Source organism: Opisthorchis viverrini (assembly GCF_000715545.1).
Source record: "Opisthorchis viverrini unplaced genomic scaffold opera_v5_199, whole genome shotgun sequence".
Lineage (NCBI taxonomy): Eukaryota > Metazoa > Platyhelminthes > Trematoda > Opisthorchiida > Opisthorchiidae > Opisthorchis > Opisthorchis viverrini.
In genome coordinates this window covers 485282-510543 of record NW_008751857.1, presented here as the reverse complement: position 1 = coordinate 510543, position 25262 = coordinate 485282, and the positions used below count along the sequence as shown (strand labels likewise).

The 25262-nt window shown below is 44.4% G+C and overlaps 2 protein-coding genes across 2 annotated transcripts in view; one reads left to right on the top strand and one right to left on the bottom strand.

The window, feature by feature from the left end:
* Nucleotides 1-12497, top strand: part of T265_08090 (hypothetical protein) — a gene marked incomplete at both ends in the record, with an annotated part of 41266 nt that extends 28769 nt beyond the window's left edge. Inside the window, 4 exons of the mRNA XM_009173789.1 lie at nucleotides 2363-2893; nucleotides 6354-6858; nucleotides 8235-8450; nucleotides 12138-12497. Of these exons, the coding sequence (XP_009172053.1) occupies nucleotides 2363-2893; nucleotides 6354-6858; nucleotides 8235-8450; nucleotides 12138-12497 (1612 nt within the window). The remainder of the gene's footprint in view (nucleotides 1-2362; nucleotides 2894-6353; nucleotides 6859-8234; nucleotides 8451-12137) is intronic.
* A 5784-nt stretch (nucleotides 12498-18281) lies between these two features.
* Nucleotides 18282-25262, bottom strand: part of T265_14473 (hypothetical protein) — a gene marked incomplete at both ends in the record, with an annotated part of 45728 nt that continues 38747 nt past the window's right edge. The window contains 3 exons of the mRNA XM_009173803.1: nucleotides 18282-18559; nucleotides 18770-19234; nucleotides 21244-21542. Coding sequence (XP_009172067.1) covers nucleotides 18506-18559; nucleotides 18770-19234; nucleotides 21244-21542 — 818 coding nt within the window. The remainder of the gene's footprint in view (nucleotides 18560-18769; nucleotides 19235-21243; nucleotides 21543-25262) is intronic.

Below are 25262 nucleotides of genomic sequence, written 5' to 3'. Positions count from 1 at the left end.
TATTATTTGAATTGATTTGCATTTCTGGAGAATATAATCTAAAGATATCACTTGCACCTGTAAGCGAGGGCCCGTGACCCTTACAGCGTCAGAGGCGCATAGGATTTTCAAGAAGTCTGTAGACAGAAAGGCTGAAAAGAAATGCCGAAGGTTGCAATCCCATGTAACACGAGTGGACGTTTCCAACCCAGACGAAGCACTCCGTTATTGTCCACAAATGTGGTCATGCGATGCCTTCTTAATAGATAGGGATGTGGTTACCAGACACTGTCAAAGTTTCCTACTGTCCCTAGAGTCAACAAAACAACTTTCTGATAGAAAGCGACCATTGTGGGTCGTTGAAGGAAGGACACTATTTGAGCTGCTTCAGGTTGAAGGTCTGACCAATGCATTTTTGGTTCTTATGGATTTGCCCCACGCTGTTCCACTTTCGGGTGATCGAAACTGAAGCAGCTGAAACCAATGTACCCATGATACATGGTCTGTGGCTGATGATTTGATTGCTTCAATTGACGAATTTGCCCCTTTCGCTAATCCGTCAACCCACACATGATGATGCTAGTATTCTTTTTGGGAGCTACGGCCGATGGTTCGATTGTTTCCATTCTGGCTATAATACATATTTGTGCCTATGCCATCCTATTCTCAAAACTGAAGGTCTGACTCTTCAACTAAAGTGGAAATAACGGCCATCGTTGGTTTTGATGACTCACTTGTTGGAGCGCAAATTTACTGACCGGAAGGTCCGTGGTTAGAACCCGACTTCTGCCTCTCAACTTCCCCTGTGTAGGCTTGGGCAATCTGGCAGTATCCCAGCCCTCGTGCTTCCTTCCGGTAGCATGGCACCGAAAGGATGCTACAGCTGAGCGAATGTCACTAAATTTATTGGATCCGTATGAGAATGCGTTTCAGACTAAGGTTTCCAAAGTCCAACCACTGGCGACGTAAATTATCCAGCCCGTGGAACTGGCATTGTTGGACACCCGTCTTTGTACAGAGAAGCATCAGAGTATGATTAAGATTATTTCGTTTGATGAAACACTGCTTTAGATTGTACTTCACACCGTTTTGTGGTCGAACCCTATTTGATATGGCTTTTTGCTCAAACGGCTTTGGGACGCCGTCCGGCAAGGCTACGCAAAAATTGCTATGGCTTTTTTCGACTTTACAGCGCAATATAAGTGCAGCCTCACCGAAGAAGTTACTGTTGGCACGTTCTAGAGAATAGAAACGTGGATTTAGGACAGCTTCCAAAATGTCTCAGATTTCTGGGTAGCCTGTGTGCTCAAAGGCGAAGGTGGAAGACTAAGAGCCGCTTGTCAAATAAATTACATCCATTTAAATAAAATCGTTCGCCAAAGACGTTCCGTATTTGTCACTTAGCAAGGTTCACGTTAAGCCCACCTTACCAGCAACTTATGACAGAGACAGTCCTCTTCGGCGGAAGTCACTCGTTTATTTGATTTGTGGTGGCTTGTCTCGTGGGTATTCCAGGGAGCAAGTTTTGACCGTACATTGTGTATTGAAAGCCGCTAGTAACAATTGATTAATTATAACTGCCGCCAATTTCGCCACACTATCAGTTTGATCGTACTTCGGTTAGTTCGCCAAACATGAGCAACTATGCGCCTTGTAAGGTGGAACTTGTCGCTTATTGTCTTCCTGTACCCGTCATTTTAGACTTTCATTTACTCCTACCCAAAAATCTGAGAGCCATCATACACAACAGTCACTCGTTGAACGTACGAAGCACTGCTGCCTTGTGTTTTTGGTAATGAGGGGCCAATTTTCACTGAGTCGCTTATCCTGCGATCTACACCCACGATGTAGACAGTGATGATTAATTACTCCCCATATGGTCGCTGCCAGACACTGTTTTAGCGATTTGCGCTGTTGTACTATGTCAGGCTGCTGACATTTGGGGCCGTTTTTCACGGAACGCGGTGATTATTTCTGCTGTGTTGACTGGAACGTTCCTCTTCCGCATTAAAATTATCAACCCTGATGAGAAAACCAGGAAGTCGAAACGCAACATCAAAAGTAGATCACCAGATTGTTCTCTGTGTACCTGTTTTCACCGGGAATTCACACAGACGAACTAAACCCGAGTATTGGGTTTCTTCGGTTGAAAATTTTCTAGGTTGTCAGACAGTCGTGTACCAAAGATCATGAATAACTGAATCAATCATTTAGAATCCTTTCAAGAAATTAAACGTCATTATTTGTTGGTTCCTTCTTGAAATGAATATAAAAGCAACATGGTTGGTAATGTTTATATTCTTTTATCGTGCCCAACACGCACCTGTCTTCTAACCTCTGTGATTTTCAGATTTATCGTTTATCCTTTCGCATTTCCCTGCAGACATCACAAGCATCATAGGCATCGCCATAGACACCGAGCTAGAGACGTGGTTACCAAGACGTCGGATCAGCTGCAGGATCAGTATTCCGTGGACTCCGGACTACACACAAGCACTGGGGAGTCTTCTGTCAGCGTTCAACTTGAGTGCACGCCTAGGTTACCAGCAGCTGTACAAAAACCATCAGGGGTCATTCACCGTAGTCAACCACCGCCACCACCCCCGCGAGGTCCTTCATCGTTGACTCCATTTCGGAATGTTTCCGGGGTGGATGCAGGTCGAATTCTCAGCTCTGGTGATACGCACTCATACTCGCCTTGCATTGAGCAAGAGCACCTGGACGGTCATAGTGCTGTGAGTCGAGCCGACGGTGATACACAGTCAAGATTGCAAACCAGGTCGTTGTCGGACACAGTTTCCCCTACAGACCAGCAGGCTTGCTTTCTGGCCAAATCCGTAAATATCAGTCTGCAGTCCATATCCGGTGAGCTATCTGACGGGAACATTGCGCGACCCTCCTCACAAGCATCTAGGTAAGCTGGTTTAATTTTTCCTCTTGACCGGACATTTATCACGTTTCTCATCAGGCAGTCGTAAATCAGTGCGTGGTCGGTCTGAGTTGGTCAAAACTGTTAATTGAGGGGGGATATTCTGTATGGTGTCTGAATTCGTCCACAATAACGGGAGTCTATTTGCTGTCTGGTTTTCCCTCCCATCGACTTGAAAAAATTACGGCAGTGAAGCATCGGTGTTGTATACTGATGTCATGCTGTCGATGATGATGATGATGATGATGATGATGATGATGATGATGATGATGATGATGATGATGATGATGATGATGGAATTGAAAATTTCCGTGACACTGATATACTTGTCCCCATAAGTAAGGGATTTAAGTGGATTGCTCGGTGTATCTATTTCTTTTCGGTAATAACAATCGTAACAGCTGTAGCACCCTGTCGGTGCCTAGCTGCTATGCCAGCCATAGGAAGCACGAAGACTGAGATATCACCATGTTGCTCAAGCCTAACCAGGAGCAGTTGAAGTGCAGAGGTTGGGGTCGAACCACGGACCTTCCGTTCATAAACTCGCGCAGCTGTAGCACCCTGTCGGTGCCTAGCTGCTATGCCAGCCATAGGAAGCACGAAGACTGAGATATCACCATGTTGCTCAAGCCTAACCAGGAGCAGTTGAAGTGCAGAGATTGGGGTCGAACCACGGACCTTCCGTTCAGTAAACTCGCGTTTTAACCACTGGGCCATCTGGAGCTTATTTATTTTCGGTGCGTTCGGGTGAAAACACAATAGATGCTACCGCGATGATCAAGCCTTGCAAGTGAAAATGTCGGCAGTTTTTCCTCACTAGTAATGCAAAATGTTGAACACTGGTCGGTTGCGCAATTTCAAGCTTATTTGCTGAGACAGGATTACAGCAGTTAGAAGGGAGTATGCTTAACCGTCTTCAGCCCTTAGATTCGAAAGTCACTGATATGCTAGTGTTTGTAATCGAAAAATTTGGTAACTCAGCTCCCACTATTTCCGGTAGATTTTCTCCCTTGCTGGTTCATCAAATACTTGGCAATTTTAACAGTTTCACAGTTTTGCAAATCGACTGGCTCTGGGCGTCTACTGTAGCCGTTGCCCGTTGCGAAGAGTCTAAACTTTATCGTGGTGCAACGGTTCGCGTTACTCAGTAACCCACGGAGGCCTGAAGAACAGTCTCCAGGCCATTCAGGTTGGAGGTGATAGCATGCGCGACAATTTGGGCTCCTCGAGTACCCTCAAAATAACCAGCGCTGCCTTGCAATCAGGCTTTTGAGCCATAGTCTTTGGTTGAGGACCCTAATCATCCTTTGTCTGTTTGAGCCTCCCGGTAGTATTTCAGCCCAGTTACAACCATGAACTTTACGGATAAAAGTGCCTTCATGCCACATCGGCCGTCGTTAGATGACGTCAACCGAGTCGCCTTATTCGCTGTGTGAAGAAGGGTGGCTAAGCGAAAATTGGCGACTTCGATCTTTCTTCATTGTTATCCCTTAATTCCCATCCCTTTCACTTATCAGTCACTCTTGTGTGGATCCCAGCTGTAGGTACTTCACTGAGGCACCTGTAGGTTTGACACTGCACACTACCACCCGCATCTATCGTTCCGCGTCCACTATTAAGGCCTTTTCCCCTGTTTTTACTGCAGGGAGATTGGCCAGGAAATGCCTTGCGCCTACTCCAAGTACTCTATCAGATGTCTGTTGCAGCTATTGAGCTTAAGGCCGCCTTATTCAGAAGCTATAGACTACAAACTTCGAGCGATTTTGAAGCTGCTGTGGTGGGTTACGCGGTGTTCAATCGCTTTGGTGCGATCCGTATTGTTATACGGGTCATAACCCTGGACATTGGCTACTCCCCACCTCCCCCACGAAATCGTGGCAGCTACAACCACTCCGATAAGTACACGTTTCTTACATCTTATAATGATGATGCTGATGCTGACTGGTATCTGTAAACGACCAAGTCTGTGGTGTCCGGTTTTCTACTTCGATAAGAAATCGAAATACTGAACGCTCTTCATAAAAGCGGGAGATTTCAGTGCACACTTGGGACGCCACAGTTAATCAAAAGTATGCCTTAGTTGTATTTTTAGCCTGAACACAAAACACAACAACTTGAGTCATTTATGGCGTCAAAACCAAAATGGTGCATTAGCGGGTACTTGGTAACGAATCCGATCACTGAGAGCAGCAGATTAAACTTACCGAATTGGCGTGTTTCGGGCGCTGTTTTCTGTTGTGAGTGAAAGATTTGCGGGTTACAAGCCATCACACGGTCACGTGAACTGAATGTGACTACTATCAGATAGTGCTGCGGGAACTTCGTGCCTTCCTGGCTGGGGTTCACTTGATCCTGCTTACAGGTGATTGGAATCCAGTGGCGCGCCTGCTGCCTATATCGATTGATGTTCGCTAGATTAATCTCGCTGATAGCTTCTTACTGCACCGTGATACCCGGATGTATTTTAATAATTTTCAGAGATGTAGGTTTATTTTTATCGTTTGCCTAAAGGACATAGGGCTTCTCCGCGTTCACTTTATTTTTTCCATTTTCTTTCCACACTACTGAGGCTTTCTTCTCTCGCGGTTGTAGGACAGTTAAGCACCAATAACTATTGCTGGTATGGTATCTCCGTCAATGTTTTATAACATAGCTAGTCCCATCTTCATAGATTTCTTCTAAGGGACTACTTTTGCAGCTTCGGTCCAACGGGTCCAGCAGTTGACTATTAAAGATACACGTTTTCATGCTATGGAGCTTTTTAGCTTCATTTTTTACCGACAGTGGAACCTTGCATTTGTCATGCCATGACTTGGAATGTGTACTCTGGTGCGCTGACCAGCATCCCTGCTTATGGATGAAGGGAAGCATGAGTGCTGAGATACTACCAGGTTGCTCAAGTCTAGGCAGGACAAATCAAGATACCGGGGCTGAGTTCGAACCACGGACCTTCGGGTCAGTAAGTTTGAGCCTTAACCACTGAGCTATCTGGAGCTCTGATAAACTTTCATTCATACTTGTAGGACGGATTGTGCTGTTTACGAGCAACAGTAGGTCGCTTATTTCAGCAACCCAATGATGGGAAGACGCCTTAAACAAAATGAAGCACCCTTTGATAGCCTACCAAGCATTTGTTCGGCCACTTGAATAGAAACCGCGAACATAATGTCTCGAAGTGTCCTGCGAAGTGTATTCTGGCGATACAACTGTGTGTAACTACTTAGAACCAAAAACATCTACGTGATATGTGATACCCATTTTCATGTTCTTCTAGCCGTCGTTAAGTGTATTTTTTCTGCCTGACAGGAAATGTGAGGTCGATTTAAGGAAGGCGAACACTTTTTCACGTGAGAGATTTCATAGTATCCAACTTTTGTGTCGACAATGCTTGTCGATTCTCGCTTGTTATCCGCCAACAAATTGCTTTTCTCATTTCATTCAATAGGCCATCTTCACAACACTTTTATGATATGGCTGATCATCGCAGCTGTGGGGCTCTGCCAACCGATTCAGGGTGTAATCCAGATGTGGTCGTCACGGAACCTGCCTCAACCATGACGTGTTCCACCACAACCTCTGTTGTTACAACAGCTTCCTCTTCCACCACAGGTTGCTCAACGACCACTTCTGGATCCATCCACTCTGGTTCTGGATCTGCTGGTAGCTTGTCCCGAAGTCGACCTGTGGGAACTCGTACTTTCGAAACGGGTACAGACCCCCGTCCTTCTTGTAGTACAGGTGACCGCAATGGCTTCAATTCACCCCGCCATTACGGGGACACTAGAGACCAACCGGGCTCCACACATTCCACTGGAAGCTCACGTCATTCCCGTGTTCCCGAGTCAGGTGTCCGTTATGCATTGGATGATGCTGCGGAACTTGCCCATGCTTCATGGTATCAGCCCCATGTGCCTCGTGAAGTTGCTCTAGAAATTTTATCTAAACAACCGGTAAGTTGTATGGCTCAAGCTGCTTGGTGTTGTCACACAGTTCTCCAACAATTCTCTGAATGAATGGCACTGTTTGGTGCGCAACAAGAAACGGGAAGTCACTCTGAGCACTTGGGTGAAGACAGTGCAAAAATTAGGTAGGGATTCTACTATCACTTCCTCGGCATTTCTTTCAACCCATACCATGTGTATTGGGAATTCTCACTCCAAGGTCTACCAAATACCCGTCTGTTTTTAACAGTGTTTTGTGTTTTGCGGTTGAACATGCGACACTTGTACCTCGCGAAGATGAATTGAGTCAGCATGCACCACAACGATCTTGGGTCGTAACCATCAGAGCGTCACATGGGTGTCGGATGTTTCTGGTTGAGCTATTCACCGACCAAACAAGCTATGGTGCAACGGGATACTGAGACCGTTCACCTTTTGCGTCGTAAACTAACGAGAAGTTTGGTGCAGTTCCTTTATTGTACATAATTAGTTCGATGTGTTTGCTCTCCAAAAATGGATAGATTGTCCAACCACAGATGCGTGCACTAATATGCAGTGAACATATCTTGTGTACACTTGGCTCAATCAACAATATTTTAGAAATCAGAGTGGATATTATGCAGGTCACCGTCAGACTGCTGTATTCAGTAGAAGGAGAGAAGTGTAATAAATTCAAGGTAGGAACCTTCCTTTTTCCATGTTTCTACGTCATTCATGCGGTAGCTCATTTGGTCCTTTCCGGAGAAGTCTTTAAGCTACTTAACTCAAGGATCGATTGTTGATCAGGTCGCCGTTGATCTCCCCGCAAGTCCCCGTTCCTGTATTGTGATCCTCTAGAATCTTCGTAAGGTTCCTAACGTGGCTACTTCTGTCACAATTATCACTGAAAGTTTCGAGTAAATTGGTGGAGAGTTTACGTTTATCTGCCTGTCGAAACGTGCAATAAATTTGGCAGGATATACGTGGAATGATGTTACTTTATTTCTTGGCTTTTGGTCACGTATCTGTCTGCTATTAACGAACTCTGCTTAATCGTCGAGTCAGACGCCCTTTTTATTAGTACCTGTCGGCAGAGTCTGCCCTGGATGTTCCATGTTTCAGTGAATCCAAGGCCTGTCGATCATGCTACGTTGTATCGTTACCCTTCCTTAAGGGTGGGTTGAATGCCTGTTTCACATCACAGCGACCATATCCTATTCACTTCCACTCATCCGGTTCTAGTTTAGCTGTTTACTTCCAAATCAGTGGTTCTTAGTTTCCATTTAATGTACATATTTTTATAGTTCCTTTCTGAACACATCGCCCATACCCATTCATCACTCATCAATACAATTTTACCCAGCTATTCACACTCCAAACTTGTTTTTTTTCAAACCCCTTTCCAGCCGGGTAGTTTCGTTGTTCGAGACAGTGGAAGCCATGCCAATTGCTATGCACTATCGGTGCGTTTCGGCGAGGGAGCAGCCGCTTGCTCCCTATCCGGCACTCCATCTGGCGGATCATCTCGCGAATTGCCTGGTTTGTCCGTCTATCCTCATCCCGCCTCGGGAATTAGTCATTTCCTTATCCAGCGCACCCCGCGTGGTGGGGTGAGGTTAAAGGTATGTGTATCGGTCATTTTGTTAGTGGTACCACTTTTAACCATGTGTCTGTGTACGTGCGTCCATAATATTGTGTCTCGCGTGTTTATATTCATTCTCCTAGTCCCGCTCTGTCGCGCCTTGCCAGCTTGTATGCTTGTGCATACTTTCTACTTTCAAGTAGCGTGGACCGATCGACCCTGTGTAAAAGCGTTTACTTTCCCATTTAGGGAACTAAAAATTCACTTCCGGTTGTATATACAACAACACATAATTGTGTTGCTTGGGTTAACTTTTATCTATCCGCTTTTATCATGTGCATGCCTATTTGCTTTGTGTGCGGTTTTCTGTACCATCTATGCTTAGGATGTAATATACTATCTTGAATCGTGTTTGCCATCACACGGATCGACTTAGTGGTGTCGCCTAACTTGCTTCATCCTATTCAACTCTCTACTCTTCACTAAACGAATCATATTAGGAGTGCACTGGATCAGATTTACAGACAGATTACGTCACCAGCTGACCAGATACTGTTGTTTGTCCAGATGAGCGTGTTTTCACCTTCAAGTCGCTACACCTGTCAAATCCATGGCTTCTTATACTTAGCTGTTATGATTCCGGTTTTCAAGTATGTACTTCTTTAACCTAACCGATTGATCCCATATAAAGGAAAGTGATGCACTACCAAATACAATAGGTGAAGGTTAATTTCTTCTCGACACAACGTACTGCTCACAAGAGTGCTGAAAACTCCTCTACAGCCCACGATCTGTTTCGCCCTTCTTGGGGCTCATCAGGTAGGCACAGCCCTGTAGGTCCCTTCAATCTTATGCGCTACTTGAACACCGAACTGTACGCAATTGACGAAATACACTCATTTGCAAACGACGCTGCTTTAACGGGGGATTCAACTCGTTCCAACAGGAACTGTCGTTTATAGTATTTTACCTCAACTGAACATGCTGCACAGAGGCCGCCTCTAGTTTGGGTAGATGTTCGAAGTATTGCATTTTCTTGGTGAAGCACACTACCCGTGCTCGTACAATTTGGTGTTCAATTAGAACGTAAAATTGACGATAACTCAGGGACTGCGCCTGCTTGATGAATTTCAAGAATGGCTAAACGGGTCGTGGGCAGTTGAAGAGTTTTCAGCAATCTCAAGCATAGCGTTCCGTCAGCAATATCTCGATTACCGTACAAGCTGAAACATGAAGCTGCTTTTGTGCACCTCATTGGGTTGAAGGAGATGATAGACAAGAGATTCAGCTGAGATTCATTCGATTCTCCCTTTAACGCTATTTATGACTTTTCTCCCACAAATTTTAATCAACCATGGAAGATGCTCAAAGCAACTTACTTAACTCATATGCTATATTTGCAGTTGGTCAATCGTGTGCGATACTCTGCAAGATGTGCGCTAGCCTACTGTTTGTTTCGTATCAAGACTTTCCTTGATCACGACTCGGTCACCACATCACCCGCTTTGCCATTAGCTACGCGACGTATCGCTATTTAGATTCTCCTGCCTAATAAACCTGCCACGTTTGTAGAGACGGAGCGTTTTTGTAGTGCCATTTCTCCCAATTTTTTGTGTGTGTCAAACAGCGAGAAAGTCATCGGTCTTATAAAACATCCGACAGTTTTGAAGGAGATCCGCCTTGTATTCCTTGAAAGGATGCGTGCTCGAGTCTTTTATGGGGATGGTCCCTGTTTCGAAATTTTCTCGACCTGAAATATTTAGCAGCATTGCCATCCCCGCTCATGACCACCTTGTGACGAAAGGACCCTGCGTTTGAACTCGGTAGAAATGGAAGCACGTATGATTGGTGCTGAAGTCACTCATATCGCCTTGTACCATATTGCACCATTTCGGCATGTACGATGCAGTAAATTTGGCTTTCATTCACAAAATGGGATACGGTTTATGGAGTGGTGGTAACAGTCTACTACAACACAGAAATGACATAAATTAAATATTCTTTTAGACTCAGCTATCCAATATTGCTCCGATGTCTACCACAGCGCGGTTCTCTTCACGCAGAAACGTTGATAACTGTAGAGTGGCAACGTTTCTGTTTCTGGTGTGACCGATGAGATGTCCACGGGGACGCTTGCCGGATGGCCGGGTTGTGATGTGGCCAGGCACGAGGCACACGAAACTTTCTTGTCTGGTGACGTCATCGCTAGACCATTCATTTCTATACCAGGGGAATAACACGCAATCTGAGAAGTACTGGATAGACAAATATGCGAAAGACAACGTTCTTTATTGACTGTTGGGGTAGGTAGTAAAGGAAACACCAGATGCATGCAATCGGGGATGTGCCGTTTTCAGTTAGGGTGAATTAATCAATTCAACCAAATCTGTTCTGAACGATCTCTACTTTTAAGTTTCTTGTGCAAGAAATCATGGCTGTATCCATACACAGCCATATTGATTGTTTAGTTTCACGAACCAGTGGCTCTGTTATCCTTCGGCCCTTCGAATGCCGCTTCCAAGTTGTGTGAAGTGGGAGTCTCAAAAACTGAACTAATCCCTGTACAGTCATATGCCAGTTATGGCGGAAAATGCTGATAGTCTCGGTTGTTCACTTAGCAGTCGAATCGCCTTGCAGTCATAAACATTTCAACCGGTCGAGTTGATGTCGTCAAAACGGTCGAACCATTTGGGTTGCTCGCTTGGTTGACAAGTCATATTCGAGTATCACCCTCGACATCATGGCGCACTGCGCTACAACGACCAATAGCTTTCACCCTGCTATGGTGGTCGGAGTTGAGTACTGCAGCTTCTTCGCAGGCGAGACGGACCAGAATCCCGTTCCTCAAGGTACAGCTAGGCTGAACGTGAGTGGTCATATTGAGGGTATTGGTATTGTGAAGCGGTGTGTGATAGGGTGTGAAGACAATGGTGTTTGATTTGGTGTGTTGTTTGTAATCTTTCGTATTCCCAACGGTACGCAAAGGTCGCCGATGAAAACAGTGTACTCTGATCATCCAGCGGTTGACCGCCTTACTTAGTACGATTACTCTGACCAAGAGTCGAGTTCTGCTCTAAAAACACATACTGTGTATTATTTCCAGGGGAACTGTTCATCTGCTATGAATTTTCACCCGGGTGTTTGTCGGGAATGGAATCCGTGTGTGGGAGACATGTAGAGTGAACTTTTTCGGTTTGGGGGACGATCTCCAAAAAAATTACTGACTGATTCAATCTCACCGGATCAGACCGTAGTGACTACTGTTGGAAAACGTGTCATGTTGCTATTCAACAAACATGCGGTCGCTGAGTCGTATTAATTCCGATTAACGCAATAAAATTGTGTTGCAAATCAAAATCTTCCTATTTGTTTTTGATTTGGTGTGTTGTTTGTAATCTTCTTTCGTATCCGATCCCTGTACAAGTTATTCTTGTCTGTGTGCAGATTCCTCTCCCGTACTCGATGCTCATTGCGTGAAGATGGAGTCTATAGTTGACCATAAAACTCTGAAGTGTATTCGTCAAACCTAAATAACCATTGAACACTCTAGACGCCAATGGGAAACTTCTTGAATCCCTGTAGGTCTTATAGGACTTTTTAGCTACTGACGATTTTTCCAGTAGCTTCACTTTCACGCAAATTATCGGTTAGAGACGGAACATCATTCTGTTGCAGTAAAAGTTATCTTTTGCCTCCTCAAGTGCTTGATGCGTCCCCTCTCTTTTAGGGTCTCGACAAGGAGTGGCCTTCATTGTCATGTCTTGTGCTTCACTTGACCGTAATACCTGAAATGCTTCCTTGTGCGCTGACGATGCCGAAGGCTTCGGCGAATCCTGCATTTTCTCCAGATGATCACGGATCCGGTAGCACCCCATGCCCTCGTCCACACTTCGAACAAGCACCTGGAGTCTCGTGTGCACATTTTCGACCAATTCATCGTGCCGAAAACTCGTCCTTATTGGATGTTCCGTTTGGTGATGAAGATGAGGACTATCAACGCCTTTCAGACTTCTCGTCCATAATGGCCGACTTGCGATTACGACCTCGTGTCCCGATTCGATCGGGCGAGATGCGAAAAGCACGATGATACATTTGGGCCCTCCCGTTTTCAACTTGTGATTCAATGCTTAAGAGTATTCCTGTACAGCAAGCTTCTCTACACGCATGCGTTTTGACTCGGTACGAATATATCTTGGTGAAAAACCGACTAACGCTGGATCGCTTCCATGACTTGGTACGGTTTCCATTCTTGTCAATGGACGTTTTCCCTCCTCATTCATAGTCTCAGTTTCCATGTATCATTGTGCAATTTACTCTCTCAGCGCTTTGTGATTGCCAGTATTGGCCTTTCGGAGATCGCCATTCCGGATGCGCCACTCCTCGTTTATTTCTGTTCCTACTATGACCGATCACCTATTAGATCTGTTGTGTCAGAAAACCGGCAGGTACTTGTTCTCTAGCTTTTAGCCTATTGAGTTGCTCCGTCATATTGGTATGCCTGTTTAAATGCCAACTAACTGGTCCCGGTCTGCATGTGCTGTGTGCACCATTTCCTCTCACCCTACCGAAACTGGCAGGAATTATGCTCCACAGTGGTTTTCCACTTTCTTCCTAGGGAATTTTACCTCATTCAGCTTGTGTCCTGAAGAAATACATAAAATTTTGCCTCAGCGTTGTTTCACTCGCATGTTGAAGACTTACACTGGATGGTCTCACTCGCTTTAAAGATGTTATCGTCACTTAACCCGATGCATCCGCTAAATCAATCGTATATCATGTAAACTATTACCATAATACTATTTATTGTCGTCGGGGTCGTATTGCGGTACGCACAAATCACCCATCTGTAGATCCAACCTGTTTTTTGAGTAGAATTTACCTGTATAAGACCATGTGGCACTTCGATTAAGAGTTTTTCGTGATTTTTTCTCATGCGGATCATGTTAACGATAGCTAAAACTCTTCTTTCCTTAGGAGTCTTGCCTTTTGCTTTAGATAGCTTAGTGGTTAGGACCCTAGCTTACGGATCGGAGAGTGCGTGATTCGAACCCAACCTCAGCATCTCGACTGCTTCCTTCTAGGCTTGGGCAACCTGGCAGTATCCGAGCCCTCGCGCCGCATTCCGTAGGCATGACAGTTAGGCACAGAAAGGGTGCTACAGCTGATCCATTATTATTATCAATAATAATATCACATATTTGGGAAATGACCCCAAGTCTGTCAATTGGATAAAGCCGTAATGCATCTTAGTTCACCACCGCTGCAGCTTTTAAAGGCGCTTATTCTTGACGTGCTCAGTGAACCACCTTATTCCATCGAGAGAGCAAATCTACCTTGGTTAAAACTTATTCAACGACCCGAATGGGAATCTCGCAACTTATCACGTGAGGTTGACGTGCGCGTGATATGTAGATAGGAATTCGTTTTCGCAGATGTTAAATCTTGTGTGAAAGCAGCCTTCAATGTAATTGGGGATTTTTAAATTATCCGTTGATCAATTCATAAACAAAGGACAGTATAGGGACGGAACAATATCCAATGTGTGAACAAAAATCCTGTGTTTACCTTGTGATCTTGCTGTTACGTCATTGCAAATTACAAATTTACCATGACATTCGTGCACATTCCTCTTACTACTGATGACAACCTAGGGGTCATTTGGGATGGTCGATTTGTGCGTTTCCGGTGGCCCATGGAAAACTGTCATTCATCGTCTAGCTGTAACACCCTTCCGATGCCTAGCTGCCATGCTACCCGAAGGAAGCACGAGGGCTGGGATACTGCCAGGTTGCCCAAGCCTAGACAGGGGAAGTCAAGAGGCAGAGGTCGGGTTCGTACCATGGACTTTCCGGTCAGTAAATTCTCTCTCTAACCACTTGAGCCATCTCACTCCCTCATGGAAAACTGAAGTAGTTGGAAGTCTGTACTCTCCATTAGCAAGAATGTAGGAGTCAGCAACCGTCTCCTCTAGCTACAACATCGTTTACTTAGGAAACATATCATAATAAACACCTGACAGTATTGGTCGAATTGACGTTGACTCATTTTGGTACTTAAGACGAGTGACTGTTAGGTTTCAATGCGCGTGCGAAGAGGATCTTCGGGTGGAGGATAGTTCTTGGGGCGAGGGAAGTGTTATTTGTCTTTGGAGGTGATCAGCAGTAAGCGTTATCCATGAATTTGTGAAAAGCCCTTATTGTCTGTCAGCCTGGCCTGTCGCAATTTTCTGAAAGTTTCTCAAATTTTGGGTGAAATATGGAGCTCATGCACTCCTCGAATCACGTCTTGCTCAGCGTTAAGCTGCCAAGCTCCAAATCACAACACTGAACACTAGCTCGATTAAGTTTGACTGAATGTCGGCTTCATAATTGAAATTGCTGACATTCAAGGTTGAAGTTTCACTCCCATACGAATACTTGACTGTGTGCCACCTAATGGTTCTTCGCAGCAGTTTCTATGGATCTCTGGACTTAGGAAACTAGTGAGTCTTCACTGGTTTCCAGGTTGTTTTTGGTTGTATGAATTCGCACCGAGCAGAGTTTCTATCCACCAACAGTATCGATCGTTCTGAAGTTTGAATTATGTGAGGGGCGCGCCAGATTGAAGGGTGCCGAGAGACAGTGAAATGTCCTCCTAGGGGTGCAACCGAAAGCACGCTGTTGACCTTGAAAATACCATCAGTGGCTTTGTAGTGCGGCTATTGAAGCTGTCTGGAAGAGATTTGGTTGCCCGGAGGTGAGTTCTCAGCTTACGAAATTACAGAAGATTTGGATACGCATATGGAAGCATGGGAAAATATATTCGTCCTTCTATGCAAGTTAGGAGCCCTAGTCTTAGGTTATTTGTCACAAAGTTATTGTCACTCGGCTATAAGGCTCATTAGCGGATAACGCGGTCACGGAAAGTATGAGCAGAGCTAAGATGAACTCGAATTTTGATCGATTGTTAGAAGCTGAAAGAACTTAAGATCAGATAGGATGAAACGTGTTGGACGTTTTCCAGCAAACAAACGTTAAATCAGGAATCTTTGCTCGCTGATCTATGGAAAGCAACTCGTAGCCCGTAGGCTTGTTGGAAGCGGGACTCGACTCGTCGACTATCGTGTATCCGTAGTAGGGGACTTTTTCTCCTAATGGTGATAGTTATTTGAGTTCATCAGGTTTAGTTGAAACATAAACCCCACGATCCGTTTGACCTTAGAGGACGGATTTGTGCTCCTGAGCAGTAATTCCATGGAGACTCGGTGAAGTCTTCTGTTTTGCACCTGCTGGTAATGTTCCAGTAGGTAGAACGCTCACAACAAAATCTCACCTGAAAACAAAAATTGCTGTGACAGACGCGGGACTGTGCTGTGTTCTGAGGTTGGGCTGCTCCGGAAGTTAACGTTTAGCCCTTCATTGCAATGTTTCATATCGATCTTCCGGAACGATGCTGATAGTTTAACCAAGTTGGAAGGCGCTGACTGAAGAATCCATATAATATCTCCGCAGAAGAAACACAACACTTCCCATTTAAAAATTAACTAAACCAATATCTGTCATTGCGCGGAAGATCCCTCAGTCCATGACTGATTTAGTGGCCTGGTATATTGGATTCGCGGCTGATTTGTTCGTATTATTTCGTACTCTTTCGCACATGAGTTAACCATGCACACCTCAGTGGGCCTTACCGAAGAATTCTACTGGACTACTTAATCCTACAGCCCGCTGAAGGAAAACTAATGTGGGTCCAGTGTAATGGAGCTTCACCACATGGTGTTCGCGCAGCTTTCTTGAAGTACAATTTCCTAGCTGACGAATTGATCACGGCAGACCCAGACGATGACCCTAAGGTTCACCTGGTCTTATCCGACGTGGTTCTATCTCTGTAACAACTCACCTATAGGTACCGAAGAGCGTGCTGTTTTCCATGCCCAACTCAGTGGTATAAACGGAAAGGTGGCCAGCCCTTGACTTGGCAGAGAAGTATGAAGGAGATCACGAAACACTTGGGTGCTGTCGTTGATACTCGCCTTCCAGGATGGGGACCGCGTGATCCTCACTGTGCCTGGTTGGAGACACTACAAGATGTGGCTGCCAACCGATGGCAGTGGCTTTCTTGTTGTCAGTTTCTATCCAGATCGTCTGAGTGAGTGTCTGGACATATAGGCACCTCGGAATGATTGTAGTGAGCTAGCACCAGTCCCCGTCCATCTTTGCTCTTTTCTTTCAAATAGATCATAGTTGTACGGTAGTGAAGCATCGGCGTTGAACACAGTGGCATGACAAATTGGTTTGAAAGTCATCTCATCCACTGTGGTCCACTAGGATTTTCCCGTTTCAGCACTACTCTACCTTATGCAATACATTGTCCGAAGTCCGCGTATCATGCAGCTGTCCATTTAGCGAACTGGACTTAATAGGTCGTACAATTGTGTTGCTGGAATGGTACCATGTAAAAAAACCGTTCGCAACTTTGCTCAGCTGTCACACTGCTTTGGAAAACGGGTCTCAGAATCCGGTGAGACAACGTTGTTTCTAGGTCTATGGGAGCCGCTCATACGGTATTTGCTTGCAGCAGAGGCTTCACTGACGCATACCGCTTTGACCAGCAGGTAAGCCATTTGATGATATTAAAAACTCTGATTTCACGATGATTAGGTGAAGGCATGTTCACACAATTTAGTGATCATGACCGGGTTTCGAGTCCAAAAACTGTCCACTTCCCTCTTGTTATCCAACAGATTGCGCTTGATCCTGCAGTCAGAAATGCTTACGGGAACAAGGGTGTGCATAGAATTGAAGCTCCATTTGTACTAACTCCCACGTAGTGGTAAACCTTTTCTTGTGTGATCGTGATTTGTATTGATTGTCGTGCTGTTCATGTAAAGAAATAACGTCAATGATTACGTCTTGTCCCAACATCGTGACTTGGACAATACGCCCGATTTTTGTCATGATGTCAGGTAGTCAGTAATTACTTAATTGGTGGAGATTTATACAGATGCTTAAATGCAGCCAACATAATGGCAGTTGTACTCATTTCCGACAGGTTACTCTATTCACTCCGGCTTCCTTTACCCCAGTTATCTTGTGCGGTTGAGTCCATGGACACCAGCTTGATGAACGCTCGAAACGTGTAGTGCCGAGCGGAGTTGGACCCCAATTCCAACCTGGGTGACCTGGTTCATTCTGATCCTTCTCTGGCTTGGACTGATAGCACTGGAATGATGGAGACATCTGCGCATAAGAGGCACGTGTAGAAAGCATCAGTCCTTCCGAACAACTACAAATCTGTGATGACTTCTAGATTTCGAAAGCCCGTGAAGTCAGAATCGAAACTAGGATGGATTACCTTTCAGATCAGGAGCTCGTGGTTTGAGGGATGCTTCTTATTTGGCTCAGAACAGATGAGTGTCTATGTGTGTGGGACAGCTGTGATGTTCTGTCAAGCTAGGACTGATGGCTAACAGTAACGGCGGATACTACTGGCGAGCCATGCGAGTAATATATGGTTTCCAGTAGCTCTGTCTTGATCTATTGGAAGGTAGGATTTGTTACGGAATTTGTGGAATTGCTTTGTAGCATTCGTTTACGTTTGAGTAATGTCCAACGAATATCCAGGAAAGTTCAAGAAGGGGACGGGTATTCAGCTTTTTAAAAACAGGGTACATACGAGAGTTCTGCTTACTGTCCAGTAGTCTGTTCAGTTGGTTTCCGCAGCGACGGGCTTCTTCCTGCCACTGGCATGCCGATTCTTCTCGTCTCAGTGGAGGCTCTCACCAACGAACAATGGTAATGAGAAGGAACATAAGTGGACTGCGTAAATACGTCGTGGCTACCAATCGTGGTCACTACCATTTTCCATCCCATCATTGGTATAAAGTTGGCTTGCGAAGTAACATTGATACATTTATTTGTGGGTTTGTCAGGGGAATTTGTTACTTGACAGGAACCTATTTGTCACTGTACATCTGTTGGCATAAGTAAAAAAACGAATCGACGAAATAAGTTACAAATCCAGTCAATGTTGAGTATCACCAGGAGGCATGTTTCGCGCAGAAAATTCCTCATGGCTCGGTACGCTTCAACTTGGGTGCGTAAATGGACTTGCTTCTCATTTGTTCAACAGTCGTCCCCACACCATTCTAACTTGTTGTCCTTGTGGCGTCTGAAAAGAGAGGACCCGTTAGAATTGGTTGCTAAGTTCATGTCACTGTTGTGGTCACATAAGGAGCCACACACGAAAACGCAGATATTTTTAATGTGCTTCCCGACTATCATGATTCTGCGGCTGTAGTACATCCTATACAAAATTTCAGCTATTTGTAGGAGCTGGTGATTACGGTAGTGTTTCATTGAGGGCACAAATGGGACTTACTGTTTGCTTCGCAGCAGTTTGAACCTTCAATTTCCGGAGCACTCGTCTTGCAATTTCTCTGATTTCTTTATCCAAATCGTTCACACTTAGATGCGTGACCAACATGGATCCTGCTGCAACGGACAATGCTTCAATTATCTCTGTTTCTGATCGGGAGTTCGGTCTGAATCCTGTGCCAGCTCGCCAGTTTAATCGGCGATGTTGCTGTTCTAGAAGTAGAGCTAGTCCCCGCAAACATTGGCGACGTTTTTCCGGTAGCGTTTGTTGTTCTATTCCCCATATCATACTGGTCCATAAAGGTGGAAAAAAGCCGGTCGATTCGATCGATTGTGCAAATAATTCCATCAACGCCATTGTGCAGTGTACTGGAGGGCCAGCCGATAAAAGCATGGGCAGTTCAAATGTCTGATCTGTACGGAACGAGTGTTCCGTCCTCTGTCTAAGTTGTGCAGCAACTTCGCACATCTGTAGAGGAAAAAAATGAGGGATACGTGGTCTTCGCAGGGTATATACTTAGTTTGGTCGAAATCAGAAACGAACAGTTTCCTCCAGCGCAAGCACGGGTCCACACTTTTTTGGTTACTTCAGGTGTGTTCAAAAAGCTGCTTATTGTATGGATCACTATCCTCAAACTATCTCCTTTACCATTTATTGTTAGTCTCGATCATAACCTTTGAAGTAGAGCACTGGAACTTTTTCTACTATAAAAAAGAGATTATGTTTGGTACGGTGATCAGTTTCGATTCACGCACATTTCACAACAGACCTAGCTGATGTATGATTGTAATATTGATGGAAAAAACCCGAGTGAAACGACCGGGCTCGTGTGAAATGTTCCGGTTTTCAAATTTTCGGCTTTGAATCAAAATCTTCAAAAAAATACATATATAACTTTATATAATTCTATGCACCTAACTGTTATTCTGCCTCGAATTGTAATTTTCTTGATCCTACTCTGGGATGTAGACCTTTCAAGCCCACTGGAAAGAAGAAGAATAGCCAACTCCTCACCACAGGAAGTTCGCTTACATCACACATGCTACACAGCATTTGTCAAATCTAGGGCCAGAACACACTATAAGGCCAATAATTGGATAGTAAGAGGACCAGGTTACTGTACCTCCAATTTAATTCCGCTGTAGAGCCTATATTGGCTATATCATCGTCATCATTGTCAGCTGCAAGAACCGCGTACTTGTCGTACAGTGGTTGTAGCTGCCACAGTCTCGTTCACCGAGGATTCGGGAGGTGGGGTAGGTAGCTGCGCATTGGAGGCGGGAGCTGATAGATTGATGCGTAAATACAGCACTTTCAGTGGACTGTCTATTGGGGGGATTAGGGAGGGAACTATGCATTGAAAGCAATAGCTGGGACGCACGAGCGCCATTGAGGGCGCGACTGGGCCATGTCTGACAGTGTCTCTAACCATTGATTTGGCCTGTCTCGAGTCCCATCAAGGAAGACGGCATTAAGCAGCGCAGCTGAGCTTCCCGGTAATGGTTTTTATACTTCGTTGTCAAGTCGTTGTTTGACCGCCTCTGGCTCGTTTCCACCCTTCACGTGGTTTTGCGAAAAGAGCACATGGCCAAGTCAGGACAACCTATGCAGTGTGGGAATCGGTAAAGTTGTAGTTGATAGTAGTATATTTGAAACACCGAAGTTTTCAACCTATCTATATACCGGTGAATTGATGTGTACGGCTTTGAATAACCGCATCAGAACGGTGAAATGAACGATGCTAATCTAAAGTTGTCCAGTGAGTTTCAAGTGTCCCCTGCGATTCCTCACTAGAAGTTTATGATAGGCTGGACAGTCGATCGCCACAACTGAGACAGCGACGTCGTAGATGTCAACGTATGTACTGATGATAAAAACTAATGAGGACAGGTGCTTCCCCGCTCTTATGTGAACCAGTGAGAAAAATTGCGACATCATAGAGTTATGACTGTTCAAATGGGAGTGATGTAAATACCTTTGAAAAATGTTAAGGCGATCGAAAAATCATCTTTCCAGGAAAGTTTAGTCTATTCACCAGACTCTTCCGGAACGACGTTTAAGGACCAGCTATTTCAAATGCGCTTGCTTAGGTTTTCCTGGATTTTTCGACATGAATACCTGGCTTCCCGATCAGAAGACATGGGTTTTACCAGAAACAAAACCCAACCTTGAAATTGTTCCCAAAACAAGTGTTTTTTCACCCTCTCACCAAAAAGATGCGTGATATAGCTCTTCTGGCTTAAGATGGTTGACGCGGCTCACAAATAGGAAGCGTCGGCTAGTTTTCACTCTGTCGCTGTGCTCAGACTTCTTGAGTCTTACTGAGTCATCATGTACCAAATGACAAATATTCCATCAGAGGATGTATCTGCACCCCCCGTGGCCTTCAGTCATGTCTCATGACTGCGTTCATGCGTTCGTAGGTCCGCTTATACTGAGTTTTCAGCGTGAAATCCTCCGTAAGTTCCAAGTCTTACCTGTCGGTCGATTTCACACAATAGCTTGACAGCTTTCTTTGAAACTTCACTGTCTGCACTGTCGATCAGGGATACCACATCCAGCCAGGTTTTTGTGGAATATCCTGCAATTAGGGGTAGCTGTCGAAATTCAATACAGTCAAACGCCTGACCAGTGGACATCTGAGCATTGGCCGTCTGCTGGTTGGCACGTTTAACTTGATAAAGGCCAAACAGTGTCTGATACGAGCGTTTGAAGTAGGGCAGAGCAGATAACATCTGTGAAGCAGTGGGTCCTCTTAATTTCATTTGTACATGACCTGGATGGTGCAGAGATATTAGTGAATTAGGGAATTGTGTAGGAGTACTGAAGTGCCTTTCACATATAGCATAACCAAATAAGTCCAGCGCTTCTTTCAGAGGGGAAATACCTTTGGTTACACCAATATCTCTTTTCTATGCACAAGCTTCTTCCTAAGATAGATGGCTAATTTAGACTTTCCCCGCAGATTTTGTCACAGTTAACTTGTCCATCAGTTGGTATTAATGACGGTTCATGTCATTTTAGAAGAAGAAATGAACAAAATAACCAAATTAAAATTATGCAACATTGCGTCCCCGGGATTCCGAAACTGTGTCCAGTCGGGGATGATTTCTAGCAATAGGCTGGCTATACATACCTGTCACATGCTTTTTGCACTGTTAGTAAGATTCCATTTGTATTTGTCTGTTTCAAAACGGCCGTAATGACGATGAGAGAGAGTTCCTCATTTCTCCTGGACACAATACAACACATACAGGGCAATCTTGAGTATTCATGCCCGACATAGACTAGCACAGCATGGTCGTCTTGCATGGTGAATACTAGCCTTTGTGTTGGTCATCAAGGACTAGCGGTTCCTTGTCAGAATAGACTTTAACCACCGAACGCGACAAGTAGGAACGAAGATAAGTTATCATTTTGTATTCAAACAGATCCTGGTTTCAATCGAATATGAACAGCAACTAAAAGAATATATATCGTGCTGTAGGGTACATTATACTGTCTGCTGTATTCAGTAACTTCGAACTGTAATGCAAAGCTGCTATGTTCTTAATTACTGCAAAGCTAGTCAATCATGCTGAATTGGGTCAAGGGAAGATTGGTGGCGTCACTGGGTCATGTAATGATCGTTGAGTTTATGTACGTATAAGTATAAGTATACGGTGTTTTTACTTTTGTTTTTCCTTAGGCGATAATTCGCACTTTGGAGGGCCTGACAATATCTACTGTTTGCTTTCGAGGGATGTCTGTATGAAATGGAGCTCGACGGGAAACTTCAGCAACGAACTTATCAGATTCTTCCCTTGAAGATTGAGGCTTGGGCAGAGTAATGTACATTCACTAAGGAGATGTATATACACGGTGCGGTAACTGTTTCCTTCACTTTCGTATTTGGTTTCTAACATTCCTCGCTGAGGAAAGATCACCTTTCGGAAATAGGACGTGCTTCTTCCCACAGGGGGAGAAGACAAAGGCATGAGCAGTCAGGGTGAGTACCCCAAATCAAAAAAGTGGTGAAGCTCTTCGGGAATAAGAGCTGGTTTCAGGTCAGACAACACCTAACTGATGGAAATTACAAAGACGTTAACGACGGAACCAACATGTAGCTAGTGAGCACGAGTAAGACTGAAGCAACAAAGTAGTTATAGTCAACGAATCAATAACAACTGTTCGCCTAGGAATCATGTTTTTTCTATTACGAATCCAACAGACTCCTTTGGGGAATAAAATGCACGAATGTATGTGTTTCTGTGTGAATCCTTGGTAGTATCGAATTTTCTGAGAACACGCAAGTACTCGCGGTAAAAAAACTTAGACAAGGACAAGGAAAGCACCATAAAAATTTTAGTTCTACCTGTGAAGTAGACCACGTTTCAAACACTAAACAAGGTAAAACTGACCGAACTCTGGTCGCCTTAACCAACCGAGAAACGAAGAGTAATAAGCAGTTTGTGGCCGAACGTAGACCATCATTTATTCATCTTAAGCCACATAGTAGGGGTCTGTAGCCTAAGGGATTGAACTTGCGTATCTTATCGTCCGGAGCTTAACGGGTCCATATAATTCGGCCGAAAACAAAAGTGTCATTAGGAGCCGATGGGATGTAAATTAGACATAAAGAGGAGAACTGAGGAGACAAACTGGAGAAAGACATTTTTGAGCAGTTTATCCAAATTGAAATAAAACAAAAAACCTTGAGTTATGTGTGGACCTATTTGGCGATAGCTTCAATTCACATCTTTCTGCGTTTCATTGTGTGTGACCTGGTCGTGACAAGGAGATCAAACTTTTATAGCTTTATTTCTGAGTAATTCCGGAATGGCGTTTCTTAAGGGGAGGATCTACTGTAAGCATTAAGTTGGAGCCAACCTCGATTTTGAGTGTCGAGGGAAACCCCGCAACACAGACATCCCATAACACTCGCAATGGACTGCGTGGATTCCAATCCAGCCAGATTCTCACTAGGTTCCATGGGATAGTCAAACAAGCAATTTAAAATAAGATTTTGGACCTCAAACGAAAGGCCTTGGTCGGGCTAAATTTTTCATCAGAGGGCTTGTCCAAACTGAAAACTGCACGGAAATTTTTCATTTTCACGTCAAAAGTTGCATTACTGTTTAGTCAATTGCTTCTGGAGTCAAAACCGCACTGCAAACTGAATGGAGGCTTTAGGGATGTTGACGCCCAGCAAGTATGATTAAGCGACAATTGAGAGCGACATTGTGTTAAAACTCAGCAGGTGTGGGTTTGGACAACTGTTATTACGGGCAGACCAGGGGATGTGCAGTCATTTGAAGTTTTCTGAATATGGCAAATACAAGAATAGATTTTTAAGGAGGGCAGAGCTAAGTTGTGTACTGTAAAATGGCCTCTTTGTAGATAGAAGAAATGGGTAATCATGAAAACTCAAAGAATTTGTCGCAAGATGTAACTTCTGAGCTATTCACACCAGAATAGGTAAGTTTAAGATAGGAATTAACAGACCATTAAGAAGCTCAGATGCTAGCAAAGGAGTGCGTATTGAACAGAAGAAGTATGTTCAAGTTTGCCGACAGGGACTAAGACTCATGCTGAATGACTGACTTTCTGGGCGATGGAAACAAGCAATCTCCGTGTGAATGGAGCTGAGTGAGTGGAACTGATTGCATGCGGATTTCGGCAAGTCTTTTTGACACATGGAGGTGCAACGTTATTTTTCAAGTGTTAGCAACAGAAACGGTTAGAATCTAAAGTATGCATTTTGCCGGGCAGAAGTTTGGGCACTATTTCCCACCTCATTGCCAGATTTTCAAGAGACCCCCAAAATTTTCAGACAGAACCCAGGAAGCGCCAAGAAAGATGTCCTGAACCAGACCCAAAATTAAACAATTCCCTCAACCCATTAGTTGTAACTTTTGGTCCCTTAAAGTAGCCAGCAACTTTAGCCTAAATGACACCAGCTTGCTGACAGGTAAAAAGAGATCTCACTGATAGCTGTCAACCTGAATTAACAATCGATAAGCCGTTCAATCTGTTCACTCGGATTGGAAAGGCTGCTTTGACAAAACCGAATGGTTTTTTCACCACTAAATCCAGTGATTATCTATCGGGCTTTTTTGAAGCAATCGACTTCCGATCAGTTTCACTCTTCCTATTGAAAGTGAGATTGATAAGGCATAATAAATCCAGCAACTAAAACAGCTATTCTCCCTTTGTACAATCTGACGGAAAAATATCATCGGGACACCCCATAATATTATGAGTTAAACCCATCAGAGAGTCAGATCTAAAATCAACTGTTTCTGCTGAACCAAAGGGGTAGACTTCCAACCTTATCCCCGAACCCAACAGGGTCGTTTATGCCAATTTGACTGTCCTTAGCTGTCGTGCTTGCGGCGTAGGACTCGGATGTGCGAATCGTAGTTAGCACTACTGGTTACAGGCCTCAAACAGCTCCAGAAGCTGATGGTAAAGAAAGTGATCTGCAGTCACATACTCTTTGTGACAACTTTTACCC